General features: G+C 53.6%; 2 protein-coding genes across 3 annotated transcripts; both read left to right on the forward strand.

Moving 5' to 3' along the window:
- The first annotated feature begins 1131 nt into the window (after window positions 1-1131).
- Window positions 1132-4597, forward strand: TTC36 (tetratricopeptide repeat domain 36). 2 transcript variants are annotated; one of them, XM_060787614.2, is made up of 3 exons: window positions 1132-1305; window positions 3128-3319; window positions 4258-4597. In XM_060787614.2, the coding sequence occupies exons 1-3, from the start codon at window positions 1203-1205 to the stop codon at window positions 4575-4577; spliced, it is 615 nt and encodes a 204-aa protein (XP_060643597.2). In that variant the 5' UTR covers window positions 1132-1202; the 3' UTR covers window positions 4578-4597. The 2 variants fall into 2 exon arrangements, with proteins under 2 accessions (XP_060643597.2, XP_060643598.2); XM_060787615.2 differs by having other exon boundaries at window positions 1138-1305; window positions 3131-3319.
- Window positions 4598-7357: 2760 nt separating this feature from the next.
- On the forward strand, window positions 7358-15117 carry TMEM25 (transmembrane protein 25). Its single transcript, XM_060787563.2, has 8 exons — window positions 7358-7490; window positions 9588-9875; window positions 12330-12629; window positions 12849-12980; window positions 13067-13103; window positions 13327-13427; window positions 13505-13576; window positions 14586-15117. The coding sequence occupies exons 1-8, from the start codon at window positions 7442-7444 to the stop codon at window positions 14657-14659; spliced, it is 1053 nt and encodes a 350-aa protein (XP_060643546.2). The 5' UTR covers window positions 7358-7441; the 3' UTR covers window positions 14660-15117.
- The last annotated feature ends 1225 nt before the right edge of the window (window positions 15118-16342 follow it).

Below are 16342 nucleotides of genomic sequence, written 5' to 3' on the forward strand. Positions count from 1 at the left end.
CTGAGGATGCTTGCCATAGATGCAGGCGAAACGTCAGGAGAAAAATTGCCTCCAGAACATGGCCATATAGCCCGAAAAAACCACAAGAACCTAGTGATTCCAGCCATGAAAGCCTTCGACAATACATATTCACACCTAACTCCAGCAGAGAAGAGCTCTTTGCCCCACCCCAGCCATTCCACAGACATATAAACCCATTTTCCTAATTCCAACAGACCTCACTACCTCTGAGGATGCTTGCCATAGATGCAGGCGAAACGTCAGGAGAGAATGCCTCTAGAGCATGGCCCTATAGCCCGAAAAAACCCACAAGAACCTAGTGATTCCAGCCATGAAAGCCTTCGACAATAAAAAATCCATGTTTTGATGTTTTACCAATCCTTGTGGGAGGCTTCCCTGCTGTCCCCGCATGGGGAGCTGGAGCTGACAGAGGGAGCTCCTCCATGCTCTCTCCAGATTCGAACCTCTGACCTGTCATAGAATCATAGAGTTGGAAGAGACCTCATGGGCCATCCAGTCCAACCTCCTGCCAAGAAGCAGGAAAATTGCATTCAAAGCAGCCCTGACAGATGGCCATCCAGCCTCTGTCGGTCTTCAGTCCTGCTGGCAGAAAGGATTGAGTCATTGCGCCACCTGAAAACATGGAACAAGGTAATCCATCCCTGTGGCGCAGTGTGTTAAACCCTTATGCCGGCAGGACTGAAGAGTGACAGGTCGCAGGTTCGAATCTGGGGAGAGGTGGATGAGCTCCCTCTATTAGCTCCAGCTCCTCATGCGGGGACATGAGAGAAGCCTCCCACATGGATGATAAAAACATCAAGTCATCCTGGCGTCTCCTGGGCAACGTCCTTGCAGATGGCCAATTCTCTCACACCAGAAGCGACTTGCAGTTTCTCAAGTTGCTCCTGACATGACAAAAGAAAAAAATCCATCCCTGTGTCCCTGCGTGGTCTTCCAAAAGGGAAGGCTCTTCTTCCCCACTTTTTGGAGAGGTGAGGAGGGTCCAAAGTCCGGCCCTCGGAGCCTGCAAAGTGGGTGCAGGGCAGCCATGGGATGTGACAGCCTAAGGGACGACTCCTCCTCCTCCTCTTCTTCCGTGGGGCATGTCCTGGTCTCCTCCTGCCATTGGCTGCTTCCGGGGGTGGCTTCCTCCCTTTGTTTGCCAAAATTCCTCCCTACCTGTTCTCACCTGGGACTCCGCCATGGCCAGCGCCAAGGACAGAGCCGTCTTGCAGAGCATCCTCCACCCCAACACCCCCTTTGACGAGGAGTCCGAGGACGAGGAGACCGAGGCCACCGAGGAAGGTGAGTATTTATTTATTTTGTGTACTTCTACCCCGCCCTTCTCACCCCCGAGGGGGGGGACTCAGGGCGGCTTACAAAGGAAGGCCCAATTCGATGCTTATATCCAATACGCATACGTACATAAAAGCACTTAAAACAGTTGACCTATTAAAACCATCAGTACAAACAATACAATCACATAATAGTAAACCAGTGGTTCTCGGCCTTCTTAATGCCGCGACCCCTTAATCCAGTTCCTCATGTCGTGGTGACCCCCAAGCAGAAAACTATTGTTATTGCTACTTCATATCTGCAACTTTGCTACTGTTATTATGTAAATATCTGATATTGCAGGATGTATTTTCATCACTGGACCAAATTTGAATACTGGGGGGGGGGGGGGGGTTGAGGGGATTCATTTTGTCATTTGGGAGTTGTAGTTGCTGGGATTTATAGTTCACCTACAATCAAAGAGCATGCTTTACTCCACCAACGATGGAATTGAAGCAAACTAGGCACACAGAACTCCCATGGCCAACAGAAAATACTGGAAGGGTTTGGTGGACATTGACCTTGAGCTTTGGAGTTGTAGTTCACCTATATCCAGAGGAGCACTGTGGATTCATGCAATGGTGGATCTGGACCAAACTTGGCACGAATACTCAGTATGCCCAAATGTGAACACTGGTAGAGTCTGGGGAAAATAGACCTTGACATTTGGGAGTTGTAGTTGCTGGGATTTATAGTTCACCTACAATCAAAGAGCATGCTTTACTCCACCAACGATGGAATTGAAGCAAACTAGGCACACAGAACTCCCATGGCCAACAGAAAATACTGGAAGGGTTTGGTGGGCATTGACCTTGAGTTTGGGAGTTGTAGTTCACCTATATCCAGAGGAGCACTGTGGATTCATGCAGTGGTGGATCTGGACCAAACTTGGCACGAATACTCAGTATGCCCAAATGTGAACACTGGTAGAGTCTGGGGAAAATAGACCTTGACATTTGGGAGTTGTAGTTGCTGGGATTTATAGTTCACCTACAATCAAAGAGCACGCTTTACTCCACCAACGATGGAATTGAAGCAAACTAGGCACACAGAACTCCCATGGCCAACAGAAAATACTGGAAGGGTTTGGTGGGCATTGACCTTGAGCTTTGGAGTTGTAGTTCACCTATATCCAGAGGAGCACTGTGGATTCATGCAATGGTGGATCTGGACCAAACTTGGCACGAATACTCAGTATGCCCAAATGTGAACACTGGTAGAGTCTGGGGAAAATAGACCTTGACATTTGGGAGTTGTAGTTGTTGGGATTTATAGTTCACCTACAATCAAAGAGCATTCTGAACTCAACAATAGGATTGGGTCAAACTTCCCACACAGAATCCCAATGACCACCAGAAAATACTATGTTTTCTGATGGTCTTTGGCGACCCCTTTGACACCCCCTCACAACCCCTTCAGGGGTCCCGACCCCCAGGTTGAGAAACACTGGTCTAGGGTTTTGTAGGTCAAAACCAGCACTTTGAATTGTGCTTGGAACTGGATCGGCAGCCAGTGGAGCTGACGTAGCAGAGGAGTGGTGTGCTCCCTGTATGACGCTCCGGTGAGCAATCTGGCTACCTCCCGCTGGACTAGTTGGAGTTTACGAACAGTCTTCAAGGGCAGCCCCACGCAGAGTAGGGAGACGGAGCAGAGCCATGGCACGAGGGAACGGGGAGAAGAAAGGCTTCTTGCTCTGGCCAAAAGAAGGCTGCTGTGGTTTGGGACCTGGTTCTGGATCCCCCCATGCTCAGCTCTGGGTCTCCTCGGTCAAGCTTTTCTTCTCTTGGGTCAGCAGAAGGCGCCTTCGACGCCGACCTTCTGAAGCGGGCCACTGACCTGGAGGTCCAAGGCGTGGCTTGGGCAGAAGCTGGAGACCTGGAGGCGGCCTTGGAAGCCTTCAGAGAAGCCATTCTGCTGCTCCCCGAACGAGCCTCCGCCTACAACAACCGGGCCCAGGCTCTGCGGCTCAAGGGCAACACCGAGGGTAAGTGGGTCACGCCATAGGTCCCTTGGTACAGCCTGCAAGGGCTGCCCTATGCATTGCCCCCCCCCCCCCCGCCTTCGCCATCCTCCCCTTCTTTGGGTTGGTGTGGGTTTTCCAGACTGTCTGGCCATGTTCCAGAAGCATTCTCTCCTGACATTTCGCCTGCATCTGTGGCAAGCATCCTCATTTTTGGGCTATATGGCCATGTTCCAAAAGTATTCTCTCCTGATATTTCGCCTGCATTTATGGCAAGCATCCTCATTTTTCGGGTTATATGGCCATGTTCCGGAAGCATTCTCTCCTGATATTTTGCCTGCATCTATGGCAAGTATCCTCATTTTCCAGGGTGCGGGGCGAGTTCCCACTGTTAGCCCCAGCTTCTGCCAACTAAGCAGTTCGAAAACATGAAAATGTGAGTAGATCAATAGGTACTGCTTCAGTGAGAAGGTAAACAGCATCCCGTGCAGTCATACTGGCCACAAAACCTTGTCTATGGACAACGCCGGCTCTTCAGCTTAGAAATGGAGATGACCACCAACACCCAGAGTTGGACAGGACTAAACTTAACGTCAAGGGGAAACCCCGAAGGGGACTCTGGTTGGCTATACAAAGTCAACAATACAATGCCGTGTATTCAGTAAAGGTTTTCCCGTGCGCATCCGACTCTGGGACTCTGGTGCTCATCTCCATGTCTAAGCTGAAGAGCCAGCGTTGTCCGTAGACACCTCCAAGGTCATGTGGCCGCCGACATGACAGCATGGAGCACCATTACATTCCTGCCAGAGCGGTACCTATTGATCTACTCACTTTTGCATGTTTTCGAACTGCTAGGTTGGCAGGAGCTGGGGCTAACAGCAGGAGCTCACCCTGCTCCCCAAACAAAAACATTGAAATCCCTTAAAGCCACACACTCACGGGGTCTCTCTCCTCCCCTCCAGGTGCCCTGCGAGACCTGGACACGGCGCTGAGCCTGAGCCAAGGGAGGGGCCCGGTGGCGCGGCAGGGATTTGTGCAGCGGGGCATGATCCGGCTCTTGCGCGGCCAGGAGGAGGCGGCGCGCGGGGACTTTGCGGAGGCGTCCCGCCTGGGGAGCCCCTTTGCCCGGCAGCAGCTGGTGCGCATGAACCCCTACGCCGCCCTCTGCAACCAGATGCTCTCCGAGGTCATGAAGCAGCTGCAGGGGCCCCTCGGACCCCCAGGGGGGGAGGGGGGGCCCCCGGGGGGAGAAGGACCCCTCCCCAATGGAACCCTGGACTGAATAAACAGAGGCTTCCACCACGTCCTTCGTTGGCTGCTGTGTGCGATGATGGCAGACCCTCTTTCCTTGTTTATAGGGGGGGGGGGCTCCACAAGTGAGAGTCGGGGTCACTGGCACATAGGACAAGGGTACTCCAATAATATATGTGGAAAATCCAATAGCACACATGGAAATTGATGCAGTGGCACATATATAGGGACAATGGCACATAGACCACTCCAGAAATACATGTGGACATTGGCAGGAGTCCAATCCTATAGTGCACATGGAAATTCATTCATTGGCACGTAAGCAAAGGCAACTCCTATAATGTATGGAGCCATTGGCACATAGGCACAGGCTACTCCTATAATATATATGGACATTGGCACGTAGGGAAAGGGCACACCAATAATGTACAGGGACACTGGCACATAGGCCAATGGCACTCCAAAAATATATGTGGACATTGGCAGGAGTCAATCCTATAAGAATGGAAATTCATGCATTGGCACATAGGCCAAGGGCACTCCAATAACGTATGGGCCATTGGCACATAGGCACAGGCTACTCCTATAATATATAGGGACATTGGCACATAAGCAAAGGCCATCCCAATATCTAGGCACACTGGCACATAGGCCAATGGCGCTAAAATAATGTATGAGGCACATAGGCAAAGGCCATTTCAATATATAGGAACAATGGCACTTAGGCAAAGCCCACTCCAATATATGTGCACATTGGCAGGAGTCAATCCTATAGTGCACATGGAAATTCATGCATTGGCACATAGGCCAAGGCAACTCCAGTAACGTATGGGCCATTGGCACATAGGCACAGGCTACTCCTATAATATATAGGGACATGGGCATATAGGCAAATGGCATTCCAATATATAGGGGCACTGGCACATAGGCCAATGGCACTCCAATAATGTATGGAACCATTGGTACGTAAGCAAAGGCTACTCCTATAATATATAGGGACATAGGCAAAGGGCATTCCAATAATGTATAGGGACATTAGCACGTCAGTAGAAGTCAGTCCAATAATGTATAAGAACAATGGCACATAGGCAACGATCCTTCCTATAATATATGTGGACATTGGCAGGAGTCAATCCTATAGTGCACATGGAAATTAATGCATTGGCACATAGGCACAGGATACTCCCATAATATATAGGGACAATGGCACATAGGCAAAGGGCACTCCAATAATGTATAGGAACATTGGCACGTCAGCAGAAGTCAGTCCAATAATACATAGGGGACAATGGCACATAGGCAACGACCACTCTAATAATATATGTGGACATTGGCAGAAGTCAATCCTATAGGAATGGAAATTCATGCATTGGCACATAGGCAATTCCTATAACATATGGGCCATTGGCACATAGGCACAGGCTACTCCTATAATATATAGGGACAATGGCACATAGGCAAAGGGCACTCCAAATATATATGTGCCAATTGGCAGGAGTCAATCCTATAGTGCACATGGAAATTCATGCATTGGCACATAGGCACAGGCTACTCCTATAATGTATGGGGCCATTGGCACGTAAGCCAAGGGCACTCCAATAATGTATAGAGAGACTGGTACACCGGCAAAGGCTATTCCTATAATATATAGGGACGTACATTATATTGAGCCGCAGTGGTGCAATGGGTTAAATCCCCTTGTGCCGGCTGAACTGCTGACCTGAAGGTCGCCAATTCAAATCCAAGAGATGAGATGAGCTCCTGTCTGTCAGCTCTAGCTTGCATGGACATGAAATTTGAAGCTTGGGTTGCTGACCTGAAGGTCACAGATTCAAATCCACAAGACAGGGTGAGTTCCCATCTGTCAGCTCTAGCTTGGACATGAGAGCTGGAAGTTGGGCTGCTGACCTGAAGCTTGCCGATTCAAATCCACAAGACAGGGTGAGCTCCTATCTGTCAGCTCTAGCTTAGACATGAGTGCTAAAGCTTGGGCTGCTGACCTGAAGGTCACCGATTTTAATCCACGAGACAGGGTGAGTTCCCACCTGTCAGCTCTAACTTGGACATGAGAGGTGAAAGTTGGGCTGTTGAGCCAAAGGTTACCAATTTGAATCCACGCGACAGGGTGAGTTCCCATCTGTCAGCTCTAGCTTGGACATGAGAGGTGAAGCTTGGGCGGCTGACCTGAAGGTCACCGATTTCAATCCACGAGACAGGGTGAGTTCCCATCTGTCAGCTCTAGCTTGGACATGAGTGCTAAAGCTTGGGCTGCTGACCTGAAGGTCGCCGATTCAAGTCCACGAGAAGGGTTGAGTTCCCGCCTGTCAGCTCTAGCTTGGACATGAGAGCTGAAAGTTGGGCTGCTGGCCTGAAGGTCACTGATTCGAATCCACGAGACAGGGTGAGCTCCCGCCTGTCAGCTCTAGCTTAGACATGAGAGCTGAAAGTTGGGCTTCTGACCTGAAGCTTGCCGATTCAAATCCACGAGACAGTGTGAGCTCCCGCCTGTCAGCTCTAGCTTGGACATGCATTTGGGACACAGGCTAAAAATATATAGGGACATTGGCAGAATATATACGCACTCCCTCCCTCCATCCAGGTGTTTTGGACTACAACTCCCACCATTCCTAACAGCCTACCGGCTGTTAGGAATGGTGGGAGTTGGAGTCCAAAACACCTGGAGGGAGGGAGGGAGGGTCCAAGTTGGCCAAGCCTTGTGTATACATATGGAAATATGTGGGAGGGGCTAAGGGCCTGTGGGCGGAGCCAGAAGCACGCATTGCTGCAGAGGAAGGAAGGAAGGAAGGAAGAGCAAAGAGGAGGAAGAGGAGGATGGCCTCCTTCCCGGGGGGCTGATTTCCCGGAAAAGAAGGAGGAAAAAGGAAGGAAGGAAGGATGGCAGGCTTCCCTCTGCTCCCCATGCTGCTCCTCTCGGCCTCGCCAGGTAAAGGTGGGCTTGGGGGGGTGGGGGGTGGGAGGGGGACCCCAAAGGACATCCAGTCTGCCAGGCAGGACAAACACCCCACCAAAACCCTCCCGACAGATGGCCAGCCAGCCCTTGTTTAGTAGAAGTAGCAATACTACTACTACTACTAATAATAGAATTACAGAGTTCCAGATTTGGAAGGGACCCCCAAAGACCATCCAGTCTGACCCCCTTCTTTCTGCTAGGAAGGAAAAACAACACCAAAACCCTCTCGACAGATGTCCATCCAGCACTTGCTTAGTAATAGTAGTACCAATAATAATAATAATAGAACTACAGGGTCCCAGATTTGGAAGGGACCCCCAAAGGCCATCCAGTCTGACCTCCTTGTTTCTGCCAGGAAGGAAAAGCAACACCAAAACCTTCCCAACAGAGGCCCATCCAGCCCTTGCTCAGTAGTAGTAGAAGCAGCAATAATAATAATAATAATAATAATAATAGAACTACAGAGTCCCAGATTTGGAAGGGTCCCCAAAGGCCATCCAGTCCAACCTCCTTGTTTCTGCCAGGAAGGAAAAACAACACCAAATCCCTCCAGACAGATGGCCATCCAGCACTTGCTTATTAGAAGTAGCAATAATAATAATAATAATAATAATAATAATAATAATAGAACTACAGGGTCCTAGATTTGGAAGGGACCCCCGAAGGCCATCCAGTCTGACCTCCTTGCTTCTGCCAGGAAGGAAAAGCAACACCAAATCCCTCCTGGCAGATGGCCATCCAGCCTTTGCTAGTAGTAGTAGTAGTAGTAGTAGTAGTAATAGAACTACAGAGTTCTAGATTTGGAAGGGACCCCCAAAGACCATCCAGTCCAACTCCCTGCTTTCTGCCAAGCAGGACAAGAACCACCAAAACCCTCCCGACAGATGGCCATCCAGGTATTACTGGTAGCAATAATAATAATAGAACTACAGAGTCCTAGATTTGGAAGAAGCCCCCAAAGGCTATCCAGTCCAAGCTCCTTGTTTCTGCCAGGAAGGAAAAACAACACCAAATCCCTCCCGACGGATGGCCATCCAGCCCTTGCTTAGTAGTACTAGTAGCAATAATAATAATAATTAATAATAATAATAATTAATAATACTAGAACTACAGAGTCCCAGATTTGGAAGGGACTCTCAAAGGCCATCCAGTCCAACCCCTTTCTTTCTGCCAGGTAGGACAAACACCACCAAAACCCTCCTGACAGATGGCCATCCAGCCCTTGCTTAGTAATTGTGGTAATAATAGTAATAATAATAGTAGAACTGAAGAGTCCTAGACTTGAAAGACCATCCAGTCTGACCTCCTTGTTTCTGCCAGGAAGGAAAAGCAACACCAAAACCCTCCTGACAGAGGCCCATCCAGCCCTTGCTTAGTAGTAGTAGTAGCAGCATCAATAATAATAATAATAATAATAATAATAATAATAATATAGAACTACAGAGTCCCAGATTTGAAAGGGTCCCCAAAGGCCATCCAGTCCAACTTTCTTGTTTCTGCCAAGAAGGAAAAGCAACACCAAATCCCTCCCGACAGATGGTCATCCAGCCCTTGCTTAGTGGTAATAATAATAATAATAATAATAATAGAACTACAGAGTTCTAGATTTCAATGGGAGCCCCAAAAGCTTTCCCGTCCAACCTCCTTCTTACTGCCTGGCAGGACAAGTGCCATCAAATCCCTCCTGACAGATGGCCATCGGGACTTTGCTTAGTAGTAGTAGTAGTAGTAGTAATAGAACTACAAAGTTCTAGACTTGGAAGGGAGCCCAAAAGGCCACCCAGTCCAACCCCCTCCTTTCTGCCAGACAGGACAAGCACCACCAAAACTTTCCCGGCAGATGACCATCCAGCCTCTGATTAGAAACCGCCTGGGAAGGGTAGTCCAAATTCCGCTAGATTTGAAAGGGACCCCCACAAAGGGCATCCAGTCTGATCCCATCCAAACCCTCCAGCCAAATGGCCACCCAGCTTTCGCTGAGTGGGACAGCCCACCATATAAAGCCTCCACCACGATGTCCTGCTCCATGCGGTCTTGACCTTGGCTGCCACGTGTGTCTCTCCTTTGCAGGTGCGGCGGAACCCAGCGACAGCGGAGAGGCCCCGGGTTCGAAGGGCACGGGCCTCTCCTGCTTGGCGGCGGCACCCTCCCTCTCCTGGTACCTCAAGGGCAGAGGGTCCGGCCTCCTCGACACCTCTGACCCCGGGGACGAGGGCAGCGGCAGTGGGGCCTTCGAGGAAGGCGGACACGGACACTTCGCAGCCAGGCCTCGGCGCGTGGAGCGCCCGCTCAACTGCTCCGCCATTGACTTGGCCACGGGACAAGCCTCCAGCACTGCTGTCCTCCTCGACGTCCAGTGTGAGTCTGGTCCCAAATGCGGAATACTAGAATTCGGCCATTTAGTGCAAGTATGGGGCAACTCTGACCTTGAGGGAGCTGGGGGTGGTAACAGCCGACAGGGAGCTCTGGCGTGGGCTGGTCCATGAGGTCACGAAGAGTCGGAGACGACTGAACGAATGAACAACAACAAAATGGGGCAACTTGGATCTTCTCTTCAGATGTTTTGGACTTTGACTCCCACCATTCCTAACAGCCACAGTCCCTTTCCTTTCCCCCCTCGGCAGCCTCTGTCCCTTTCCTTTTCCTCCTCTGTAGCCTTGGTCCCTTTCTTTGCCCCCTCAGCAGCCTCGGTCCCTTTCCTTTCCCCCCTCGGCACCCTCGGTCCCTTTCCTTTCCCCCCTCGGCACCCTCGGTCCCTTTCCTTTCCCCCCCTCGGTATCCTCGGTCCCTTTCCTTTCCCCCCTCGGTATCCTCGGTCCCTTTCCTTTCCCCCCCTCGGCACCCTCGGTCCCTTTCCTTTCCCCCCTCGGCACCCTCGGTCCCTTTCCTTTCCCCCCCTCGGTATCCTCGGTCCCTTTCCTTTCCCCCCTCGGCACCCTCGGTCCCTTTCCTTTCCCCCCCTCGGTATCCTCGGTCCCTTTCCTTTCCCCCCTCGGCACCCTCGGTCCCTTTCCTTTCCCCCCCTCGGTATCCTCGGTCCCTTTCCTTTCCCCCCTCGGTATCCTCGGTCCCTTTCCTTTCCCCCCTCGGTATCCTCGGTCCCTTTCCTTCCCCCCCCCCTCGGTATCCTCGGTCCCTTTCCTTTCCCCCCTCGGTATCCTCGGTCCCTTTCCTTTCCCCCCCTCGGTATCCTCGGTCCCTTTCCTTTCCCCCCTCGGCATCCTCGGTCCCTTTCCTTTCCCCCCTCGGTATCCTCGGTCCCTTTCCTTTCCCCCCCTCGGTATCCTCGGTCCCTTTCCTTTCCCCCCTCGGCATCCTCGGTCCCTTTCCTTTCCCCCCTCGGTATCCTCGGTCCCTTTCCTTTCCCCCCCTCGGTATCCTCGGTCCCTTTCCTTTCCCCCCTCGGCATCCTCGGTCCCTTTCCTTTCCCCCCTCGGCACCCTCGGTCCCTTTCCTTTCCCCCCCTCGGTATCCTCGGTCCCTTTCCTTTCCCCCCCTCGGTATCCTCGGTCCCTTTCCTTTCCCCCCTCGGCATCCTCGGTCCCTTTCCTTTCCCCCCTCGGTATCCTCGGTCCCTTTCCTTTCCCCCCTCGGTATCCTCGGTCCCTTTCCTTTCCCCCCCTCGGTATCCTCGGTCCCTTTCCTTTCCCCCCTCGGCATCCTCGGTCCCTTTCCTTTCCCCCCTCGGCACCCTCGGTCCCTTTCCTTTCCCCCCCTCGGTATCCTCGGTCCCTTTCCTTTCCCCCCTCGGCACCCTCGGTCCCTTTCCTTTCCCCCCCTCGGTATCCTCGGTCCCTTTCCTTTCCCCCCTCGGCACCCTCGGTCCCTTTCCTTTCCCCCCCTCGGTATCCTCGGTCCCTTTCCTTTTCCCCCTCGGTATCCTTGGTCCCTTTCCTTCCCCCCCCCCTCGGTATCCTCGGTCCCTTTCCTTTCCCCCCTCGGTATCCTCGGTCCCTTTCCTTTCCCCCCTCGGTATCCTCGGTCCCTTTCCTTCCCCCCCCCCTCGGTATCCTCGGTCCCTTTCCTTTCCCCCCTCGGTATCCTCGGTCCCTTTCCTTTCCCCCCTCGGTATCCTCGGTCCCTTTCCTTTCCCCCCCTCGGTATCCTCGGTCCCTTTCCTTTCCCCCCTCGGTATCCTCGGTCCCTTTCCTTCCCCCCCCCCTCGGTATCCTCGGTCCCTTTCCTTTCCCCCCTCGGTATCCTCGGTCCCTTTCCTTTCCCCCCTCGGTATCCTCGGTCCCTTTCCTTTCCCCCCCTCGGTATCCTCGGTCCCTTTCCTTTCCCCCCTCGGTATCCTCGGTCCCTTTCCTTCCCCCCCCCCTCGGTATCCTCGGTCCCTTTCCTTTCCCCCCTCGGTATCCTCGGTCCCTTTCCTTTCCCCCCTCGGTATCCTCGGTCCCTTTCCTTCCCCCCCCCCCCCCTCGGTATCCTCGGTCCCTTTCCTTTCCCCCCTCGGTATCCTCGGTCCCTTTCCTTTCCCCCCTCGGTATCCTCGGTCCCTTTCCTTCCCCCCCCCTCGGTATCCTCGGTCCCTTTCCTTTCCCCCCTCGGTATTCTCGGTCCGTTTCCTTTCCCCCCTCGGCAGCCTCGGTCCCTTTCCTTTCCCCCCTCGGTATCCTCGGTCCGTTTCCTTTCACCCCTTGGCAGCCTCGGTCCCTTTCCTTTCCCCCCTCGGCAGCCTCGGTCCCTTTCCTTTCCCCCCTCGGCAGCCTCAGGCTGTTTGGAATGGTGGGAACTGTAGTCCAAAACACCTGGAGGAAAGTTGGCCCATGCCTGATCTCGTTCAACCCCAGCTTCTCTCTCCACCTGCAGTCCATCCGGAGCTGGTCCGGCTGGAGGCACACCACAGCGAGAACCCGGGACTCCTTCTGGTGCTGCTAGTACTAGTTGAAGCTCACCCACCGGCCCAGATCACCTGGGTGGACCCCGATGGGCAGACCTCCGTCAACACCTCCCACTTCCTCATTGTGGAGGCCAAGACCTTCCCCTGGCCCAGCGATGCTGACGACGGCCGCGGCCTCCGTCTCCAGTTGCGCGGCCTGGTGGGCAACCGCTCCCTCTGGGCAGAGGAAGAGCCCGGCAGCGTCGCCAACGCCTCCGTCCTGCAGACTGGTAAGGACAAAGAAGAGGAGACCCACCCTCTGATTATGACTATTCCCCAGCCAAGCTTTGGGGCCTCTGTGGACCTCCAGGTGCCCCCCAAGTAAGCCTCTCCAGGGGCAGACACTCGCTGGACGACAACAGCTGAGCTCCTGATGCAACCCTGTTTCAGCCACTGACCGCTTGCTCCCTTTTGAGCGCCTCTGGCCTATGTCTCTCCTTCTTCCCCAGGTCTGCTGGACCTGCGGATCGAGCTGCCGCTCCTGGCGCTGGTGGTGGGGTCCGCCTTGGCCCTGGGGGCCTTCCTGTGCCTGGGGGCGCTGCTCAGCTGCCTGCTCTGCCGCAAGGGGAAGAAGGAGGCAGGTGAGGGCGGGACTAAATGAATGGGGGTCCTGCCTGCTACCTGGCTGGCCTGACACAGCCTGCTTCCTCCTCTTTCCTCCCTCTAGGACTCTCCCTCCCAGCGGTCGTTCCATTACCTTCCAGGTAACCTTCTCAGCCGTGGTGGGTTAGTTTGTGGCTGAGGAGCACTCTCTACCTGTTGTCCTCTTGGGGCGCCTGGGTACTGACTGGATCTCCAAGCAGAACTGCGCAAGAGGGGTGGTGGGCAGGGGACCCCTTTATGCAAGGGACACCTTTATGCAAGGGACACTTGCACATCCCCCATAACCCCTTGCCGTGGCTTATGGCCACTGCTCTTTCCGCACAGCGGCTCAAACAACTGCAAGCCCCAGGTGCCCCGGATGCCGCGGGCAAACGTCTCTCTCCCAGCCAACCTGCAGCTGAACGACCTCACAGCCGGGAGGGCAGGTGAGTGGGGAGGTCTGCTCTGGGGCGGGCATGGGGGCGCAGACCATACTCAACCTCACCCCTCTTTCTCTCCATAGGGGAAGCCCCCCTGGAGGAGGAGGAGCGGGCCGTCTCGGAGCCAGAGAACCGCCTGGTCCTGCTGGAGAGAGGTGAGGGGGCCACAGTGGGGGGGAGGGGGCTTTGATAGCGCAGTGTGGGAAAAGCTGGCCCACTGGGGGCCTTCTTCCCGGCACTGCATGCTGCAAATTGTGTTGCCACACTGGGAAATGGGTTGGCGGGAGTTTGCGTATCATTCGGACATGGCCTTATTCACCAGGTGAAGGTGGCCCCTCTTTTTAAGGAGCCAGAGAACCGCCTGGTCCTGCTGGAGAGAGGTGAGGGGGTTACAATGTGGGGTGGCTTTAGTAGCGCAGTGTGGGAAAAGCTGGCCCACTGGGGCCTTCTTCCCGGCACTGCATGCTGCAAGATGTGGTGCCACACTGGGAAATGGGTTGGCGCGAGTTTGCGTATCATTCGGACGTGGCCTTATTCGCCATGTGAAGGTGGCCCCTATTTCAAAGGAAGGATGATCATTTTCTAGAGATGGGAACTCTTTGTCGAGTCTTGGCAGTGTATGGGAATTGGGAAGAGGGCACCCTCCTTTCTGCAAGGACTCTCCCCCATGCTGAGGGGAGGTAGGTGCCTGGACCCTTCTTTGTACCAAAGGCAGGGGTCCCGGAACCTCCCGTTCTGCCGGCAACTTGACCCTGCTCCTCTTTCAAAGGAAGGATGATCATTTTCTAGAGATGGGAACTCTTTGTCGAGTCTTGGGGCAGTGTATGGGAATTAGGAAGAGGGCACCCTCCTTTCTGCAAGGACTCTCCCCCATGCTGAGGGGAGGTGGGTGCCTGGACCCCTCTTTGTGCCAAAGGCAGGGGTCCCGGAACCTCCCGTTCTGCCGGCAACTTGACCCTGCTCCTCTTTCTAAGGAAGGATGAACGTTTTCTAGAGATGGGAGCTCTCAATTGAGTCTTGGGGCAGTGTATGGGAATTGGGAAGGGGGCACCCTCCTCTCTGCAAGGACTCTTCCCCCGTGCTGAGGGGAGGGGGTGCCAAATGCAGGGGTCCCGGAACCTCCCGTTCTGCCGGCAACGTGACCCTACTCCTCTGCCCTTGCAGGTTTGGGCCACTTCCCCATGGTGGGGTACATCTACCGAGCCTCCAGCATGAGCAGTGACGAGATCTGGCTCTGACTCCCATCCTTGCTGGCGGGAGCAAAGGCCCCTCGAGGCCGAAGGCGTTGACCGGGGCACCAAGAAGGTGCTCGTCCCTCCAGAGCAGGACATTGCAAAGGGCTCCAGGGAGTCCTGGGCAGGAAGGGCCGGGCCAGAGCTGCGGTGGGCTGTGGGTGAGGGCCACAACGGCAGCACCAGCACCTCGATTGTAGCCCCCTTCCTTTCTCCCTCCGCATGGCTGCTTCTTCCCCTCCCTGCCCCCCCCTGCTGCTCATCCTCTGGCGCATGAGGATTTGCCCCCCAAGGAAGGGCTGTGGCCAAGTGCTGCCCTTTTGCTTCTATGCACATCCTGGGCTCTTGCTGAACAGGTGGGCTCCATCCTCACTCCAGCCTGGGCCAACGGTGAGAGCCAGGATTCAACCAGATGTCTAATAGTGTTTATACATCACAATGAATAAATTATGTGGCCGACAGAAGGACCGCGAGTGTGCCGTGTTTGGTTGCATATCAACAGGCAAAGCCAGGCCGGGTTTCACTAGTCGCAACCCTTTGCAGCTTTGAGGAAAGAGAGATGTTATCATCCCTAAGATGTGGAAAGTGGTTCTGGTTTCCCCCAAACACAACCTTGACCCCTCAGGTGAGAAAGAACTGCAGCCGAGCTGGGTCAGTAACCCCCTAGTTCACTTAATTACTTACTTAGGCGATCCCTCGTTTTCCGAGCAAGATTGTCCTCCAAGTTTGGTGTCCCGGCGGTGGGTCCGAAGGTGGTTGTGGAGCCCTATTCTTGACCCGTATGTTCTCCCACAATGAGGATATTGGTTTCCAGGTGGAAGATGGTCCCGGTTAGAGTTGGCTTGGCACATTTCTCCCTTTCGCCCTCCACTCGTGCCTCTTCATATTCTACAGCACTGCTAGTCACAGCTGACTTCCAGCTAGGGCCAGGGCTTCCCGGTTCTCAGTGTCTATGCCAGAGCTTTTAAGGTTAGCTTTGAGCCCATCTTTCAATCTCTTTTCCTGTCCTCCATCATTCTTGATTTTGGAGTAGAGCAACTGCTTTGGGAGACGGTGGTTGGGCATCCGGACAATGTGGCTAGTCCAGTGGAGTTGATGGCGGAGGACCATCGCTTCAATGCTGGTGGTCTTTGCTTCTTCCAGCACGCTGACGTTTGTCCACTTGTCTTCCCAAGACATTGCAGGATTTTTCAGAGACAACACTGATGGAATCGTTCCAGGAGTTGCATGTGACATCTGTAAACAGTCCATGTCTCGCAAGTGTATAGCAGGGTTGGGAGGACAATGGCTTTATAGACAAGCCCCTTGGTCTCCCTGCGGATGTCCCAGTCCTCAAACACTCTCTGCTTCATTCGGAAAAATGCTGCACTTGCAGAGCTCAAGCAGTGATGTATTTCAGTGTCAGTATTGACTTTGGTGGAGAGGTGGCTGCCACAGCAGGGTTGGGAGGACAATAGCTTTATAAACAAGCCCCTTGGTATCTCTACGGATGTCCTGTTCCTCAAATACTCTCTGATGCTGCACTTGCAGAGCTCAAGTGGTGTTGTATTTCAGTGTCACTATTTACTTTTGTGGAGAGGTGGCTGCCACAGCAGGGTTGGGAGGACAATAGCTTTATAGACAAGCCCCTTGGTCTCCCTACGGATGTCCTGGTCCTCAAACACTCTCTGCTTCATTCAGAAGGATGTT

This window comes from Anolis sagrei, chromosome 7, assembly GCF_037176765.1.
Source record: "Anolis sagrei isolate rAnoSag1 chromosome 7, rAnoSag1.mat, whole genome shotgun sequence".
NCBI lineage: Eukaryota > Metazoa > Chordata > Lepidosauria > Squamata > Dactyloidae > Anolis > Anolis sagrei.